The sequence below is a fragment of the Geotrypetes seraphini genome, chromosome 10, assembly GCF_902459505.1.
Source record: "Geotrypetes seraphini chromosome 10, aGeoSer1.1, whole genome shotgun sequence".
NCBI classification, from domain to species: Eukaryota; Metazoa; Chordata; class Amphibia; order Gymnophiona; family Dermophiidae; genus Geotrypetes; species Geotrypetes seraphini.
Genome location: NC_047093.1, coordinates 65,307,011 through 65,327,174, shown reverse-complemented (window position 1 = coordinate 65,327,174; position 20,164 = coordinate 65,307,011). Strand labels below are relative to the sequence as shown.

Below are 20,164 nucleotides of genomic sequence, written 5' to 3'. Positions count from 1 at the left end.
CATGTGACCCAAGAGTATCATCATTTGCTTGGCAGAGATGGAACGTTGTGGAAGCACCTGCTGACAAAGATTGAAGAGTTTGAAGACGGTTGGACGGCAGGAATGCTCTCATGAGGACTGTGTCCAGCACCGCTCCAATGAATTGAAGTCTCTGAGTGGGGATGAGATGAGATTTGGGTAGATTGATCTCGAACCCCAGAAGCTGTAGAAACAGGATGGTTTGGTTGGTGGCCAGGAGCACTGTTTGAGATGAATTGGCCTTGATTAACCAATCGTCCAGATAAGGAAAGACTTGAAGGTGGTGAGAGCGTAGAAAGGCAGCCACCACAATCAGACATTTGGTGAACACTCTTGGAGAGGAGGCAAGACCGAAGGGCAGCACCTTGTATTGGTAATGACAATGATTGATCATGAAGCGGAGGTACTGTCTGGAGGCCAGATTGACCGGAATGTGAGTGTATGCCTCTTTGAGATCGAGGGAGCTTAGCTAGTCGCTTTGATGGAGAAGAGGATAAAGAGTTGCCAGAGAAAGCATCTTGAATTTCTCCTTGACCAAGCATTTGTTGAGATCGCGAAGATCTAGGATGGGTCTGAGATCCCCTGTTTTTTTGGGGACCAGAAAATAACGGGAGTAGAATCCCTGCCCCTTCTGATCTAAAAGAACTTCCTCTATGGCGTTCAAGAGGAGGAGGGATTGAACCTCCTGAAGGAGAGAAGACTGAGAGGTGTTCAAAGCAGACTCTCTTGGCAGACTTTGTGCAGGACGTGTCTGAAAGTTGAGAGAGTAGCCGTGGCGGATGATGTTGAGGACCCACTGATCCGATGTGATGTTCTCCCAACGGCTGGTGTAACAAGAAAGACGTCCTCCTATGGGTCGAGGGAGATTGGCAGATGGTGGAATACTGGCTATGCTTTGGAGAACCACGTCAAAAGCGTTGGGTAGACTTTTGTGGTGGAGGAGGCTTCACCTGTTGCTGCTGGGCTGGCCTAGGTGGTTGTCGCTGTTGCTGACGCTGACGTCTAGGTTGTTGAGTAGCCGGTGGCAAGGGACGGGCAGCATAGCGGTGCTGGTAGGCAGATTGTTGGCGAAAAGGCCGAGCAGGTGGAGTCTTTTTCTTAGTCTTCAGGAGAGTATCCCACCGAGTCTCATGGGCAGACAGCTTTTGTGTAGTGGAATCCATGGACTCTCCGAAGAGCTCATCACCCAAGCAGGAAGCATTTGCTAGGCGGTCCTGATGATTTACATCGAGCTCTGAGACTCTGAGCCATGCCAACCGACGCATGGCAACAGACATAGCCGTGGCCCTAGAAGTCAATTCAAATGTGTCATAAATTGACCGAACTAGGAACTTGCGTAACTGGAGAAGAGAGGAAGAGCAGGCATGAAATGCAGATTTCTTGCGGTCAGGGAGGTACTTTTCAAAAGCAGCCATGTTTTGAATGAGGCGCTTTAAATAAAATGAAAAATGAAAAGCGTAGTTCCCTGACCTATTGGCTAACATGGCATTCTGATATAAACGTTTGCCAAATTTGTCCATGGCTTTTCCTTCTCTGCCAGGAGGGACTGAGGCATACACACTAGCTCCCGCTGATTTCTTAAGTGTGGATTCTACCAAAAGAGACTCATGCGGGAGCTGAGGTTTGTCAAAACCAGGAATAGGGATAACCTTGTATAAGGAGTCCAATTTACGAGGAGCTCCCGGTACAGTCAGGGGAGTCTCTAAATTTTTATAAAAAGTCTCTCTTAAGATGTCATAGAGAGGAAGTTTGAGAAATTCCCTTGGAGGCTGGTCAAAGTCCAGAGCATCAAGGAATGCCTTGGATTTCTTCGACTCAGCCTCCAAGGGAATAGAAAGAGATTCACACATCTCTTTTAAGAAAGAGGTAAAAGATGTGGAATCCTGCTTAGAAGAGGGATCAGCAACAAGTTGATCCTCTTCATCAGAGGAACACTCACCCTCAGACAGAAAGGGCTCTTCAGAGTCACCCCACAAATCAGGGTCCCGAATCTGAGAGCCACGGTCTCGAGACTCCGGAGTGGAGGGTTCCAGTTGTCGGGTTTTGCGCACCGACTTACCCGACCTCATAGACACGGTATCAGGAGATGTGACATGCTGCGTTGGTACCGAAGTCTGCACTGCCTGGTGTTGAGCTCTCGGTTCCGGTGCTAAGATTGGCATCGAAGTCGAGGAAGCAGTGTGAACCGGTACCGACAAAGTGGATGCCGATAAAAGAGGGCGCTCCACGGTCGGTACCGGTGGCTCAGACCAGACCGGGACTGGAAGGCTCGGTGTCAAAAGTGCGGGAAGGAGTTGTTGCAACTGCTCCTTAAGTTGCACTTGCAGGACGGCAGCAATCCGCTCGTCCAGCGAAGGCACCGGTACCGCCTTTTTCTTCTGCGGTACCTATGGTGCCGCTCTACGCTCCGAGGATGAGGAACCCGATGTCGAGGGGCTCACCTCAATAGGAGCGGAGCGCTTCCGTGGGCGCCTCGAGGTCGGCAGGATTGGACTCGCTGCTACTGAGACCGGAGGACGCTCCAACGGAGATGGCTTCTTAGCCGGCTTACCTGAGTGTTGCGACGCCGGCGAGGTGTTGCGCGGCGTCGACGAAGTGGGTGCCGACTGAGGTGGTGTCGATGCCGGTGTCGATGTCGCAGGGTCAGACATATTGGCACCAAAAAGCAAACGTTGTTGGATTTGTCGGTTTTTTTAATGTACGTTTTTTCAAAGTGGCACAGCGGGTGCAGGTAGAAGCCTGATGCTCTGGACCCAGGCACTGTAAGCACCAATTGTGCGGGTCCGTAAGAGAGATAGGCCGTGCACACCGCTGGCACTTTTTAAAACCTGGCTGGGGGGGCATGAAAGGAAAAACGGCTTCTGCCAAATCGAAGGCCGAGGCCTCGATGGCGGCAGCAGGCCCCGCCGGGGCAAAACCGACGAAATGAAGAAAAAAGAAAAAAACTGTTGTTTTTTTTTTTTAAAGAAAATAATAAAAGAAAAAAAGGAAATATAATTTCCAAAAAGATTTCGCGAGCGGGAAGGTGACAGAAAAAAATCTTTTCAACAGCCGTTGAAAAGTGCGACTTCTTAGCTCCGCGGAAACTAAGAAACTGGGGACTGCGCGCCTCCGTCGGGCGGTAAGGCACTCGCGCGTGCGCGGTGCGGCCTACTAGAACTTTCCAAGTTCTTAGAGTGCAGTCACTCTAAAATTGTCCGTACCAGGGCTCCATCGGTGCCGTCACCCATCAGTCAAGAATATGCTGCCTGCTTGTCCTGGGATAAGGCCATTAATCCAATCCAACAGTCCTAAACTAACCAAAGGGAAGACTGCACCGGCTTACCACCTCCACCTGCTGGAGACTGAGAACAGACCGATTGGTAGATGGGACTACACACCCCACTTGTACTACTGCCAAAAGTCATTATGTCTCAGTCTCCACCTGCTGGCAGAGGAACATAAACCCATCTGTTCTGTGCCAGTCTGGAGAGACGCTAAAGAAAGAATGCATTTTTTGAAAATTACATTACTGATCTATTTACCTAGGAGTCTGATTAATTAATTAAAAAACTGTATTCCATATTATCATTTTTTTTTTTGTTCAATAAGTTTTTATTATAGTTTGAATAATACATTATCCAATAATATAAAGGTAAAAAAGAGAATCTACAAACAAAATACGTAATACATCATACATAAATCCTTTTTAAGCCCACTAAAAGGGGGGACAGGATACTACAGTCAACAAAGAAAATAAAGAAAAGATAAAGGAAATGATCCTCAGTTCACCTACACGAACCTTGTATCATTCCTTACTGTTTTAGGGATACATTCATAAGAACATAAGAAGTTGCCACCACTGGGTCAGACCAGAGGTCCATCATGCCCAGCGGTCCGCTCCCGCGGCGGCCCATCAGGTCTGTGACCTGTGAAGTGGTTCCTGACCATTTCTGTAACCTACCTCTACATCTATCTGTAACCCTCAATCCCCCCATTCCTAAAACATACATTTTGTATGTTTCATTGCTAAGTAAGTTAGCAATGGAACATACATAAAGAATAATACTCATTTCTGCTCACGAGCATCTAGAAATTGTTGTAATTGAATGGGATCCCAGAAGACATATTCAACATCATGTAACTTAACTAAACATTTGCAAAGAAATTTCAAATAAAAAGATGCCTCTAGAGCCAAAACTCTAAGCTTTAACCTCAAAAACTCTTTCCTTCTGCATTGAGTAGCTTTAGAGACATCAGGAAAAATCCTAACTAAGTCACCGCAGAATTTAGTTAACCTATTTTTAAAGTAAATTTTCCATGATTAACATTTTATCTATCTCGCTCATGCATGTTATCACCAAGGTAGACCGACTCTGAATCACATCTTGAGTGTCTTCCAAAAATTCAGTTAAATTAATTTCTTTTGTGACCAGATGGTCCACCTCTTGGGCGGATTCCATTTTTTTTTTTTGAGGTACATAATAATAATAATTTATTGGAAAATTCTCCACTTTGAGCAATCCCAGTATTTCTTTAAAATATTTTTTTTAAATATTTTTTAACAATATTTTAGGTGTTAATAAATGAGTTACAGGGAAATTGACCAAGCGGAGATTTCTCGCTCTATTCATATTTTCCATAGATTCTATTTTAGCATGTATCACAGTAGAATCTTTAACAGCAGAGACTGAGACAGCTTGTAATGTATTACACTGAGCTTCCGTAGCGTTTAAACGTTTATCCAAACAACTTAAATTGGAATCCATGTTTTCTAATTTACAAGAGACAGCTTGTGAAAAGTCCCCTATTTGTTTCACCGTTGACCTAAGAAACCCTTCAACCCTAGTGATACCTAACCACAAATCTTTGAGAGTAATATCTTGTGCTTCCACCGTAGGAGACTCCATTAGACCTGAAAAATCCAAAACTTTATGTATTTCAGAATAAACTAGCTTATTAGTCTGAGTGGAGGTTACCACCTGTTTGGGGGATATAGCAGGAACATTCCATATTATCCTATATAATAAAAGGCTAACTCGCGCATGCGCACTTCTATTTGCGTGTTCCGTGCGCTGTAGGTCTGTGGCCGAAGGAGTGCGCATGCGCGCGAATACGTCACCACCCGATCGCCTCCACAAGCCGGACCGCAGCCAGACGACGATCTCCGTTCCTCCTGCACCATGGCACACCAGGCATGTCCCTGCCTCCCCCACCGCCGGCCTCGGGTTCCTGGGGGCCGGCGGTGCGAGCCGCCCGGCCGGTGCTGAGGCCCCACCTCCCCGCTACACAGCGCCGCCAGACCCGACAAAACGGCCCTACACTCACAGACCCGCGAGCAGGGTTGCCATGGAAACCCAGCCGGAATTACATGCAGTCGCGCAAGGGTCAGTGAGAGGGGATCAGGAGCTAAAGAGAGATTGAAAAAAACAAACAAACAACAGTGCACAAGTAGAGAGAGACACACAGACAGTCACAGAAGGACAGGGGGCTAAAGAGACAGATTGAAAAAATAACAAAACACAGAGGACAAGGAGAGAGAGACACACAGACACTCACAGAAGGACAGGGGGCTAAAGAGACAGATTGAAAAAATAACAAAACACAGAGGACAAGGAGAGAGAGAGACACAGGGAAAAAAATGACAAACAGACATACAGCAGCCAAGGAGACAGACAGAGAGACAGTGGGCAAGGAGACAGCAAAAAAAAAAAAAAAAATACAAACAGCCAATGAGACAAACTGAAAAAAATAAAAAATACAATGCCCAAGGATAAATTCAGGAAAATAAACCATACAAACATACAGTGGCCAAGGAGTTAGACTGCAAAAAACACATACAGCAGCCAATGAGACAGACAGACTGACAGCGACCAAGTAAACAATCAGCAAAAAAACACAAACAAACACAGAAAGCAAAAAAAGAGAAACATACAGCGACCAAGGAGACAGGCATGCAACAAATAGGAAAAATATAAAAACTTTTAATAAATCAACCATACGTGAAGAAGGAATAAAAAAAAAAAGGAAGAGACACCTACAGGGAAACACAGGATCAAGAGCATACAGAGAAAACAGAAGTTTGCAGGAATCAGGAACATATAGAGAAAGGAGAGCAGAGACCCCTGCAAGAAGAGAAAAATAGCAAAGAGAGCAGAGATGCTTGCAGGGAGAAAAAGCTAAGCAGTAATGTTACAGCTCGAGAGTGGAGAGTGAGGAAGAAAGCAGAGACAGCGCTACACAGGGAAATGGAGGGAGGAAAGAGACAGAAAGAAAAATACAGACATAAATTCTAGCACCCGTTAATGTAACGGGCTTAACGACTAGTCATAATATAACAACATAACTTTATTCTTCTATACTGCCATAATTAAACAATTTCTGGGCGGTTTACACAGAAGGCTGGACAATCAGCGAAATATAAGATAGTTACAAATACAACATGTTACTTAATAATATTCAGTATAATATTTTTGTTAACCCTGATGTCTAGGCAGATTCCAACAAACATACATAATTTAAATCAGAGTAATATATAAAACTATTACTTAATATTTTCAAAACACTTAAAGGAAAAAAATAAAAATCAGCATTGATATAACTCCCTAAACAAAAACCTTTTCAACAAAGTTATCACCAAGCCCTCACAATTGCTCAGGTAATTGGTTCCATAACTGTTGAATACAGATTTCCTATATTCTTTGCAGTAAATTTAAAGAACAGATGGCACCATCAGGGCTTTGCTATTCAAGGAATCTAAGTTCCGTGTTCATTGATAAATACAGAGGGAGACAAAGGACGTCAAACAAGGCTGGAGATCTCCTACCTACCAAAGTTTTTAAAACAAGTAGCAGAAGTTTATAATGAATACAATATTCAATTGGCAACCACTGCAATTCTTTAAGAACAGGAGTAATGTCTTCACATCTAGAGGTTCCAGAAATTAACCTTGCCATCGAATTCGGAGCAACCTGTAGAGATCTCAAGTATTTCGTAGGAACACCCATTAGAGTTATAATATTTATAATGTGGAAAAATCAGAGTTTGAATGACCACATTACTGTTGACTTTAAAGGACGCAAAAGCCTCAACTTAAGAGATAAATTTTTTAACAATATAAAAAACATGTTCCTTCATCTTCAAAGAAGTATCCAAATATACCGTATTTTTCCACTCCATAAGACACACCTGACCATAAGACGTACCCTAGATTTAGACGAAAATAAAAACAAAAAACATTCTAACCAAATTCTCCCTGCCAGGCTCTGCATCCAACCTCACACTCCTTGCCAAGCTTTGCAACCTGTCCCCCCCTCCTTGCCAGGCTCTGTACCCTGTCCCCCCTCTGGTGGTCTAGTGGTAGGCCGGGACAGGGCAGACAGGCCTAGTGGCTGGGACAAGGTATGCAGGCAGGCCTCCACTCCCAGGCAGCCCCCCCAGGTAGGCCTACCCTTCCCAGGCAGGCCTCCCCCCTCTCAGGCAACCCCCCCAGGCAGACAGGCAGGCCTCCCCCCTCCCAGGCAGGCAGATCCAGCCTCTCCCTGCTCCCTTCCTATTTTTAATTTGGCAGGGCAGGCCCTGCCCCCCCCCCGGTTACCTTTTTTTTTCATTCTGTCGACCTTCCCTTGCTAGACATGGCTGCCTGCCTGGTCCCTGCAAGCAGTGGCGGCTGTCGCAGCTTGAGTCCTCTTCTTTTTCCTTGCAGCAGAGTGGCGCACCGGGCTGACTGCCTGGTCCCGCACCGCTTCCCGTGAGAACTGAGTTCTCACAGGAAGCAGGGCAAGATCAGGCAGGCAGCCTTGTGCACCGCTCTGCTGCAAGGGAAGAGGACTTGAGCCACGTCAGCCATCACTGCTTGAGGGGACCAGGCAGGCAGCCGCATCTAGCGAGGGAGGGTGACGGAATGAAAAAAAGGTAATGGGGGATATTCGCTCCATAAGATGCACCCCTTATTTCCACCTTATTTGGGGGTGGAAAAAGTGCATCTTATGGAGTGAAAAATATGGTACTCCTAAAGTATTAAGTGTCATTACAAGTGAAATCTTCATATCCTTAAGAGTTGGAAATTCATGAACAACATTACTCAAAAGGCAAAATGATTTTCGCCTTCTCCACATTCAATTTGAAACAATTATCATACAGCCAACTGCAAATCTTATCTAAAAAACAATTTAGAAATTCTAACGTCTAGCATAAGCTGGAAAAACTTATAGTGTGACAATTTAGATTAAAATTTAAATACAATTTCATATATCTTATTTAGGTCAACATTCAAGGCTCTAGGAAAAAATACATTAGCACTTAATGTATTTTTTCCTGGAGCCTTGAATGTTGACCTAGATAAGATATCAGTGCATGGTGTATTCTCTTAGAAACTTGCCTGTTTTGTGCTTGCTTATGTTTGCTATGGTGCTTTGCAGATTATCTTCCTGCTTCACAATTTCTTGTTTCAGTAGGACAAGCTGTGCTCTTTTTTCACTTATCTGAGCATTTAGTTCTCCCTTTTGAACACTCAGCTCCTCCAGAAGAGATTTCACCTCCTGTTTCAAGAGAATCATGTTAATATAAGTTTTCTCCTTTAAGTTTACTGAAGAAGTTCCCACCTGGTTTGTTATGGCACACTAATATGCTGCAGCCACCACTGGTAGCAAAGTCTCACAGTCTCATTGTCTTTCTCTTCCACATACTCTGTGCTATCTAATCCATCTGACAGGGAGGGTCAGATTACAGCATATTTTAGCTGCTACTACATCTTCCACTATGAAGTCAGAATCACATGGACCAGTAGATTTTGCAGGACTTGGGGATCCTGCAGTTTTGACTTCAGAGGAAAACCAGTGGAGGAAGCAGAAGCAGATAAAGCTCTGCTTGTTTGATTCTTCTTGCAAGCTAAAAATAAAGCTGGGGAAGGAAGATGATTGTGTGCCACAACAACGTGAACTTGGGGCTGTGTGTCATGATATAAAATAAGTTTGGATATCACTGATAACAGGTCACTAATATTGGTTATTTTATACAATTGTGTTTACAATCACTAACAGTATTAACTTAATTACAGTTATAGAAAGATTAGCTTCTTTGATAATCTTCTTTCTTATAGATGTGTCTAGCACAGTGTTTCTCAACATGCGGTACGTGTACCCCAGGAGTACATGCACCATTGTCAGGGGTATGCGTTGTGGTGCTGTATGTCTCCCAACTTCCTTCTGCCGTCGCATATCTCCCGCCTCCCTCGTCATCAGAGACTCATGAAATCATCAGACAACAAAAGGTAGGAAAAATGATTTTATTTTCAATTTAGTGATCGAAATGTGTCAGTTTTGAGAATTTATATCTGCTGTCTATATTTTGCACTATATTTGTCTATTTTTCTATAGTTGTTACAGAGGTGACATTGCATATTTTAAAGTAATCTGCCTTGACCTCTTTGAAAAAAAAAAAGAATACAAATGATAATTAACAGTTTGGCCTCCTTTTACGAAACTGCGATAGCTGTTTCTAGTGCGGGGAGCCGCACTGAATGGCCTGTGCTGCTCCCGATGCTCACTGAGTTCCTATGAGTGTCAGGAGCAGCGCGGGCCATTCAGTGCAGCTCCCCACACTAGAAACTTCTATTGCAGTTTCGTAAAAGAGGGGGTTTGTCTGCATACAATGTGCTTTGTGTTATGGGGGTGGGGTCAGTCATAGCTTGGGCGGGTCTGGGTCAGAGCTTGGGCGGGGATACTCTGTTGATAGTTGTTAAGACTTAGTGGCTACTTGGCTTGAAGAAGTTGAGAAACATTGGTCTAGCAGTCCTGAACGTAAGGATTATGTCTCTGAACCCGCAAGTTGCTTGCAGAATGATATCACATCTTTCAACTATGCCTTCTTCCCAGGAGGCTTGCTCCTGCCCCCTCAGTTTGTACAAAAGTAGTCAAGAGCCACAGTAATAGAAGACATCACTGGAAGTAGGGCAATGGGGAGAACCCCCCTAACACTATACTTCTGTTCTGCTCTGAAACAAGTATTACATTATCAAAATGATACAAATCTGTGTGCAACTGGCACTAACATTTATGGAGCTCGTAGCTACTCGCATATCCTGCTAAGAAGCAAAAACTCGGACATAATAACTCTTATTTGGGTATTTTTTTTCTACTTTCAGCTTAGCTGAGAAACAGAGAAATTCTTAACAGTCAGACACAAACTGAAATTAAGACCAAAGGCAGGCAAAGCCCACTCACAGGGTAGACTAGGGCTTCAGGACTAATAGACAAGAAAGAAGATTACCAAGGTAAGAACCTAATCTTTCTTTCTAGTGCAATGTGGCTAGTAGTCCTGAACACTAGGGATGTGAGTCTAGGGTAGGACTTTTGAACCTGCCTTTGATACTGAGGACACAAAAGCGATGTTCTTCCTGGCTGCCATGTCTACTCTATAGAACCTAGTAAAGGTATGAAGAATAAACCATGTCGCTGTTTTACAAAATCTCCGCAGGGGAGGCCACCTAAGCCTCTGCCTTAATGTGATCAGCGGCTGCTTAACACAGCCCACGTACACAGAGGAAATTGACATTTTAATCTATCTGGAGATCGAGGCCTTGGATGCAGATCTGACTTCTTTAGAATGACTGGTCAGAACAAAAAGGTGATCAGAGACTCAAAACTCATTGGTAACTTTGAGTAGCAAAGAAGCACTCTCCTGACATTTAGCAAATGCAATATTTTGTCCTTTTCCTTTGTAGGCTGAAAGGCAGGCAAATAGACTTCCTGATTGACATGGAAGGCAGAGACTACTTTCAGTAGAAAGGATGGAACCATATGCAAGGACAGCCCTGCTTTTGTAATCTTAAGAAACAGCTCCCTGCAAGAGAGAGCTTGAAACTCAGAGGCTCGGCTCGCTAAGTCGATGTAATCGCTATCAAGAACAATTTTGACTGTCAGATCTAAGAAGGAGGCATCATGTAAGGGCTTATACGGAGCCCTACTGAGACTTTGAAAACTGTATTAAGGTTCCAGGATGGGCATGGTAGATAAACCGGAGAGCATAATCTGAGAGCCCCTTTTATAGAATCTTGCCACATCTGGGTGAGAGGCCAGAGACGCTCTCTCTCCCCGAGCTCAGAAACATGAAAGTCTTGTTAACTGCACTTTTAGTGATCAGACTGACAGATCCTTCTCAAGTCCCTCTTGCAAAAAATCCAGGACTACCAAGATTGGGGCTTGTAAGGGCTCCGCATTGATCTTAGCATACCACAGTTGGAAAGCCTTCCAGGCCTTGGCATAAGCTGCCACCATAGATGGCTTCTTGGATCTAAGCAGAGTGGAAATGACCACCTCTGAGCATCCTTTTCTCACTAGGGTAGCTCACTCAAGAGCCATGCCATACGCCCAAAGTATTCCGGATTCTTTATGGGTGTCAGGCCCTGAGTCAGGAGATCCATCTGATCCTGCAACCTAGATCTTCGTCTCTCTGTTGGTGAATTAGGTCTGCATTTCACAGTCTGCAGGGCCAATCGGACGCCAGTAAGACAACCAGTCCTGGATGACTCACTATCTTGCGAATGACTCAATCTAGCATTAGCATGGGCCACAGGGAAACATGTACAAGAGTCCCTTCTCTGTCCACAGCTGGAGCAACGCATCTAACCGTGCGCTTCCAGGCTTGCATCTTTGGCTGTATAAGTGATCTATGTTTGTGTTGGCATTTCAAGCCATGAAATCCATCAGTGGGTGCCACCATTGAACGATGGTGTTGAACACTTGTAGGAACAGAGTCCATTCTCCTGGGTCAAGCGTCTGCTGACTGAGATAGTCAGCCTGAACATTCTCCACTCCTGCAACGTATGTGGCTGAGAGAGCCTGCAGATGAGCTTCTGCACACTGAAAGAGGAGTTGAGCCTTTAGACATAACGGGGTACTCCTGGTGCCTCCTTATTGGCTGACATAGGCTACCACTGTTGCATGGCGCTGCATGGTGTCCGAGAACACCTTGACTGCCTTGCCTTCCAAGAACTTCTTCAGGGCCTGCAACGCCAGCCAAATGGCTCTGAGTTCCATGCAATTTATGGACCACTTTTGCTGGTTTGGGAGCCAATGACCCTGAACGGGTATCCATTGCAATAAACCCCCCTCCCCCCCTACCTTAAAGGCTGGCATAAGTCATTAGGACCTGCCAGGGGAATATACGGAGTGGCATGCCCTTTGAGAAGGAAGCTATCTACAGCCATCACTGTAAGCTGTTCCTCGCTTCTGATGTTCACTGGAGCGGTTGCTGCAGCGAGTCTGTCTGAGGAGATCAGTGGGATAGGAGAGAGTCTTCAAGCGTGTTCTAGCCCCAGGGACCACCTCTATGGCTGCCACCATTGACCCCAGGACCTGCAGATAATGCCATGATGTTGGAGCCGGACTCAGTAGCAGGTTCAATATATGCTTCTGGAGCCTCTGTCTGTGGCTCTGGAAGAAAAACTTGGCCTACAGCCATGTCAAACAGAACTCCTAGGTACTCCAAGCACTGGGTTGGATCTAAGTGACTCTTTCTAAAGTTGACTATCTATCCCAAGCCCTGCAGGAGTTGGACCACTCTCAAGACTGCCAGTTTGCCCTCCTCCTTGGACGGGTCCCTGATTAGCCAATTGTCCAAATATCAATGTACTTAGAGGTCCAGAAGCGAGGCACAGAACTTAATCTTGTAACCTTCTCAAACAACTTCCAGGAGCCAACGATCTGCGTCTATTTGTGCCCAAACCGTCCAGTAAGCCAACAGCTTGCTCCTAACTAGGGGTGTGTGTCTGTGTGCAGCTGCTGACCTGGCATCATTGCGCTTTCTTGGAGGCTGGAGACAGCCAGATGCTTGCTGCCTTCTGCACGCAATGAAATTCTGTTGCAACCCCTGAAAGGACCTCTGTGTCCCTTGGCCTTCCACGTAAGAATAGAATTTGAGTGCCTCAAAAATTTCCACACCCTGAGCTCTGAGCCTCCCACAGGTCTTAGGGTGATGGTCTGTAACACTAGCTATCAGGTCATCCAGCCCCTTTCCAAAAAGCAACTGCTCCTTGAAGGGAAGCCTATTGATGTCTGATCCAGAGAATCCATTGGTTAGAGACAGAATAGTATGACATCTTGCTCATGACTCTTATGAGGTCAGAGTATCTGCTACATAATTCACCCCAGAAAAGATCATCTGAGGATCCTCGACTTGAAAACCATGTCTACCTTGTGGTCCCAAGTATCCTTCAACATCGCACCTCATTCACTGGGTAAGAAAGTCCGCTTGGTGACCTGGGCTACCAGCAAATCTACCGTCGGCTGAACAAACAGCTGTTGAAAATCCAGAGCCATGGGGTAAATCTTGGCCATAGTCTTGGCACTCACAATGACCCCTTTAGAGACTCCAGTGGTCAGTGACTAGCTTTGTGATGTCAGGATGCAAGGGAAATAACATGGTCAGAGCCACAGGGCTGCTCATAATTGAGCACTCTGACATGGAAGCTGGCGGAAATTCCAGCTGCAATTCATGAAGTGAATTAGCTCTTATGCCCAGGAATGCTGATGCCTTGAACAGCATCCACACCATGGGGTCATCCCCCTGTTCCAGCACCACTACTGATTCTTATCCACTGGTCTCATGCAGAGAATCAGACTCTACTCAGGAAACTGCATTCTGCGACAATAAACACATGGAATCTGACCTTCCATCCTCTCAGCTCATGTCAAACCAGCTCATGTCAGACTGGTCCAGCTCTGGGTCCTCGTCTGCATGTGGCGTGGGCTGAGGACTAATCCCCCATGAGGCCACTACTTTCACACCATCAGCAAATACTGGGTCCCTGGCAGTTTAAATAAGCATTCCACATCGGGCTCACAAAATCTGGGATGAAGCTTTGCACATGGGATCTTGATGACCCTGGCAGGGACTCTGTGAATGTCCTCCTAGGCTCTATGGCATTCACACATCTGTGCTTCGCCAAATCTCCTTTGAAGTATGCACCAGTACTATAGGCTCAACAGGCGGTCCCACTAGTACTATAGGCTCAACAGCCGGTATGCACCAGTACTATAGGCTCAACAGTTGGTACCACAAGAGCAGGTTGTCCCGGAATGGTCGACCTCAATGCACACCAAGAAGGAGAGACAACCTGCGAAGCTGGGGAGTGACGGCATCGATGTGTGACTGTATCGACTAACTCGATGCTATAGGGACCTGAAGTATACACCAGTACTATAAGCTCAACAACTGGTACCATCGGTGCAACAGGTTGTATTGGAATGGTCGACCTCGATGCACACCATGAAGGAGAGACAACCTACGAAGCTAGGGAGCGATGGCGTCGTTGTTTGGTTTGCATCAAGTGACTTGATGCTGTAGAGACCTGTGACGCTTGTTGGGAAGAGTATGGCCTCTTAAGCTGGCTTCCTCGATGCCGATGTTCTTTCGACATCAAAGGATGTGAAGACCTGGCACCTTCCATCCTGGTGCTGAAGAACTGTTCTTGACAGAAAAAAAAGGGGGCAGAAGAAAAATTATTTTAAAGAAATAAATTAGAGAAGTGTTACAGAAGAAAGCCACCAACCTTTAAAAAAGGCCAGTAACAAAAAAACGTAACTACCGCTGCATAAGCCGTCGCCACTGATGGAAGAGGTCTTTGACAGAAAAGTTACTTTACTCTACTTTGTTATTTTTTTGTTTTTTTTAGAAAACCCATTAAAAATAAAACTGAATAACTAAACTTGAAAGAAAAAACATAGAACATAAAAGATGTGAAGTGGGAAGGCAACAAAAACTGAACGGAGGGGCTCAGGTTGGTGTCGGGTGGGAAGGCACTTGTGCAGACGCGGTGTGGGCAGTCGCAAAGATTTTCAACTTACAGTGACAGTTCACTTGTTAAACTGTCCTTCCTGGGCTCCGTGGATGGCATCACCCATATGTGAGAATATGCTACCTCTTGTCCAAGGATAAAGCTTTATTTTGCTTTTACAGTAAACGCCTGACACAAAGAATATTTTAGTGAATCGGGGGTCTCAGAACATACTCTTATCTGTCGCCGTTTCTCAGCCACTTCTGCCTCTCCAGCCTGGAGAACCTCTTGTAGATCCACTGTCTTCTGGTCAATGCTATCCTGAAGCAGACACAGTTCCTCTTTCTTCTGACCCCGCAGCCTATCGAAAGCCACTAACTCCTGCTGCTGTTCTGTTATCTACAGCAAATGAGGGGGGGAGGGTATAAAAAAAAAGCAATGAAAACAGGTTTAAGAAACCAGAATTGTTCTTTACTACTTGGTTAAGTTCAAGAATTCTAAGTCAGAAGTAAGTTTTAATTTACAATTTTTCTTACCTGATCTTTCAGTCTTTCTAGCTCAGCTTTTTTGACCTGAAGGATATTTTCTGCTTCTTTAAGAGTCTGGAGAAAATGAGTTTCTTTTCCTTCAGCTGACAGCATGTCAGCTTGCAGTTTCTGAAAACTAACATTCCCTGAGGGGTTATTACAGTGGAAAATTTTATTAAGATAAATATTTAAGTGAGCCCCAACAAAATGGCCATGCTTTAGTATTTTTGCACAGATACAAAAGCATCACCCACAAGGCAATCACAAAGAAATTAAGTTTGTAGCCAAGAGGTTGATGAATGCAAGACTTGTATCTGATAATTTGCTCTTCAAGAGTCAGAAATGGTCAATCATGCAACACCCATAGCTGGGTTCCACATTCCTATGGCACAGAGAAAGCATGTCTTACATGATAAATTTTCTTTCCTTTAGTCCTACCAGACCAGTCCAGATCACGTGGGCTATGTCTATTGACCAGCAGTTGAAGACAAAGAAACAGTAGCTCTGCATGATTCACCCCTTAAGGGCACTGTACAGCCTTAGAATGCTCAGTATTTTGAATGACCAAGCATCCGTCACACATACCCATAAAGCACCATTATAGTTTCAAGTTCAAGTTTCAAGTTTATTAGATGACTTGATCAATCGCTTAATCAAATATTCTAAGCGATGTACACTTTAAATTTAACAATTATTAAATATAAAAAATAAAACAAACAATACAGTACATACAATTATTAAATAATGGGTAAGAACTCGTGATTATTAACATTGATAAACATGGGAGAGGAGGGATGAACTACAATTCATAAAGTAAAGAAGAAACATTGAGGGGAAACACAAAGGGAAATAATTAACACAGGTTTCATATAGGAAAACATGATACTAAAACTAAAATTATGTTATAAAAGCATCTTTAAAAAGGAAGGTTTTAAGTTCAGTTTTAAATTTTCCAAGTTCTTTTTCCTCTCGTAAAAAAATAGGAAGGGCGTTCCATGTCTGTGGTGCAGTACATGAAAAAATAAATTGTCTCCTTATATTGATAATTTTTAACGAAGGGACAGATAGCAGATTTTGTTCGCTAGAACATAATATTCTCTTTGTAGAATAAGGAACAAGAAATCGATATAAAAATGCAGGGGTCTTGTTGATCAAAGTCTTAAAGATAATTAAACATAATTTATAAGTGATTCTGTAATTAACAGGGAGCCAATGAGCCTCTTTGAGGAGTGGTGTTACATGATCAAATTTTTTTGAATTGGTTATTAATTTTATGGCTGTATTTTGTATGATTTGTAATCTTTTAATTTCATATAGTGCAATTCCTTTAAATAAGGAATTGCAATAATCAATTTTAGACATCACCAAAGAGTGAATAAGTATTGTAAGTGATTTGGGACAAAGAAATTTTGAAAGGGAACGAATTTTGCGTAACCTATAAAAGGTGATTTTTACAATGTTACTGATGTGATCATGGTAAGAAAGTTTAGTATCAAAAATTACCCCCAAAATTTTTGTGTTTTTTACTAATTGTAGGGGAACATTAAGAATAGAAATAGGAGCAACAAGAGGAAAACTCTCTTTCCACGGAAATAGCATAACATTGGTTTTATTGATATTGAGTGCCAATCTGTTTTTATCTAGCCAATGATGTACTTGATCTAGTTTTTCATTAATGACCAAAATTTCACTTTGATTATTATTATTTAAAGGGTGCAATAATTGGATATCATCGGCATAGGCAAAGACATGAAATCCTATGGATTGGCATAAAGTCAACAAAGGTGCCAGAAAAATATTGAAAAGCAAAGGTGAAAGAATAGATCCTTGTGGAACCCCATGTGAAATTTGAGATGGGAGGGATGATGAATTATTGAAAATAACTGTAGACGTGCGATCAGTAAAGTAAGATGTGAACCAAGCTAGAACTTCATCTGTAACCCCAATAGATTGAAGTCTAGCAAGGAGCAACTGATGATCAATTGTATCAAACGCTGCTGAAAGATCAAGAGAAACCAACAGCACTGATTGATGATGATCCAAAAAATATTGAATTGAAGTTGTCATACCAATAAGGGAGTGTTCTGTGTTATGGTGTTGTCTAAAACCGGTTTGATTCGGGTGTAACACATTGGTTTGTTCTATAAACTCTGAAATTTGATTGAAAACAATTTTTTCTGTTAATTTTGCCAAGAATACTCTGCTGACACAAAATTCTCTAATTAGGTCAGAAGCTGCATGAAAATCTTATAAGTTAGAGGAATTTCAAAATAAAAACATTTTGAACTGTGCTATAAGAAACAAAAGAACAATCCAGAATGGAAGCAAGTTCAGTAATATTCAACTAGGGAGGGTTTTTAGACTGGTCTGGTAGGATTAAAGAAAATAAAATTAATCAGATAAGACAAATTTCTCTTTATTTAGTGTCCAAACCAGGCCAGTCTAGGATATCTGGGATGTACCAAACCAGTCCTTAAATTCGGTGGGGCATGAAAATGCCTGTTATTATACGTTTTTTTAGGAAAACAGTGAACACTTGTGCCTGCAGAACAAGAGTGTTAGGTTTAAAGAAGGGATAAAGAAACAGCTCGTATATATTGCTCTACATAACCAACCAGAACTTTGTCAACTAAGTTAAAAAAGTTCAGGATAAGTGGCACAAAAACGTCAACAGAAGGATACCTCTTGCAGTTTATAGTTAGACTATTTATTTAATTAATTAATTTTACACATCCTATTAGTGAATATGGGACTTACTTAAAATTCTGTTACAGGAAACTCATGCAAACTTCACCTATAAGAGGTGCTGAAAGCCAGCTGTGCAGGTTGATCCCACTAGCCACCTCAACTGGAAGACAGTGGGAAGAGAAAAGAACTTTAACATATATGTGAAGTTATTCGCTGACATAATTCAGTAGAAAATTGGAGCTGCTTAGGAATATCCAAGTCTAAAGGGATATGTAGTTTTCATGGACCTTCTCTTTCTTTAACAGAGGGAAAATAAGGGTGCAAAGGTTTGGCATACATTAGTTGTATACTTGCAAAGCAAGCGGCAATAAAAAGGCAGATGATTTTATGAAAAACAGTTGCACCAACCAGTGTTACTCCACAAAGAGCGTACAGATCACAGCACAAGTGGGGAACCTGTGTGGCTTTTGGACTTGGTGCTAGAGAAGGGATAAAAGACACCAGCTAATCTGCTGAACTACCCTGACTTAGCCAGGGATGTGGATTTGGAGTTGTGGAGTCAGAAGCAATTTTGGGGGCTACTGGAGTCGGTAAAAATGTGCCGATTCCAACTCCAACTCCTAATAGAATTAAATTGTATGTGAAGTTAATATTATATTTAAATTTCTTATTTCACAGATAATAATTAGATTAACCCATTTTTTAGGATATGTTTTACTTTTAGTATATATTTTTATATCAAGTTCTTTGATGATTACAAAATGTAATATATTTTATGATACGAGGGCGAATCAAAAATTAAAGGCAATTGTTAAATTACATGATAAACGGAACAGAGCTAGCAAAATGTTACATATGCACTCGTACATTGCCTGTTGGATAGTTTGTCCACGCACAATGCAGCACTCGGCCTTTACTCGTGTGCCAGCCATGGGATCAGAAACATGGATGCTCCATTGCAAGATTGCACCATTGAAGAACGTGCAGTAAAGCACAGTTACTTATCGTAACAGGTGTTATCCAGAGACAGCAGGCAAATATTCTCACATATGGGTGATGTCATCCACAGAGTCCGTATGCACAGTCTGAAAAGTGAACTGTCACTTTAAATTTTTAAGAGGTTTGCGACTACCCACATTGCTCATGCGCAACTGCCTTCCCGCCCAAACCTTGCTCATGCCTTTCAGTTCCATAAGCAAGCTAAGAAGCCAACCAGGGGAGGTGGGTGGGATGTGAGAATATCTGCCTGCTGTCTCCAGATAACACCTGTTAAGGTAAGTAGCTGTGCTTTATCCTAGGACAAACAGGCAGCATATTCTCACATATGGGACTCCCTAGCTGAATGAAATGGAATGAAGAGTTGGCCAAATGAGAGAATAAATGAATGTAAAACTACTTGGCTGAAGAGAGCAGTACGTCTAGAAAGAAAATTCTAGCCAGAAGAGAAAAGCAATAAAGCAAAGCTGGATTTCAAGTGAAAGAATGAAGCGGAAATCTACAGGAGGAGAAAAAAGGCTTCATAAGGAAAGAAGACGGACAACTGATTCTTCCAGAAGAAATTCCGTGATTACTCTTGAGAAGAATAGAGAATGGATGCGGAGAAGTACTTGAACTTGGTGAAAATATGTAAAAAAAAATACACCTACACCCATGTGTAGAGGTCACTCAATGAAAGTGGAGGTGTGACAAAATTGAAAACCACTCTCCTAGTGCAAAAAGAACATTAAGATGGCAAATCACTAAGGAGATTAACAGGTGTTTGGATGTTAAATAGCTCTTTCATAAAGTGGAAAATAATAGTATTATTTGCAACTAATACATAGAATGCAGTAAAAACAGTAAACAGTGCTGAAGGTGTTTAAGAGCTGAGTTGGATAAGGGTAATAGGTATTCCAACAATGAAAAGTTCAAGAAGGATAAAGCATCTTGATGATGGTAAAGAGTAGACTACACCGAAATCCATGTCTACTGCTGTTGTAAAAAACAGGACACAAAAGGAAAGTGTGAAAAAATGTCTCCGGTTCAAGTATTCTCATGCTCCTGTTAAAGTCGACAGGATTTTAAGGAGCACTTTTGAAGAGTGGAACATTTATGACAGGACTCAATACGGTGGTCCGGTCCCAAACACTGGAAGCACCAGTTGTGGGGGTCTGTGATCGAAATTAACCTCTGGCAC

At 43.0% G+C, this 20,164-nt stretch overlaps 1 protein-coding gene across 3 annotated transcripts in view; it reads right to left on the bottom strand.

Moving 5' to 3' along the window:
• CNTRL (centriolin) overlaps window positions 1–20,164 on the bottom strand; it is a 350,863-nt gene that overhangs the window by 54,929 nt on the left and 275,770 nt on the right. For all 3 annotated transcript variants that reach the window (XM_033961428.1, XM_033961427.1, XM_033961429.1), the window contains 3 exons: window positions 15,310–15,436; window positions 15,008–15,172; window positions 8,378–8,537 (listed from right to left, as the gene is read on the bottom strand). In XM_033961428.1, the coding sequence (XP_033817319.1) occupies window positions 8,378–8,537; window positions 15,008–15,172; window positions 15,310–15,436 (452 nt within the window). The remainder of the gene's footprint in view (window positions 1–8,377; window positions 8,538–15,007; window positions 15,173–15,309; window positions 15,437–20,164) is intronic.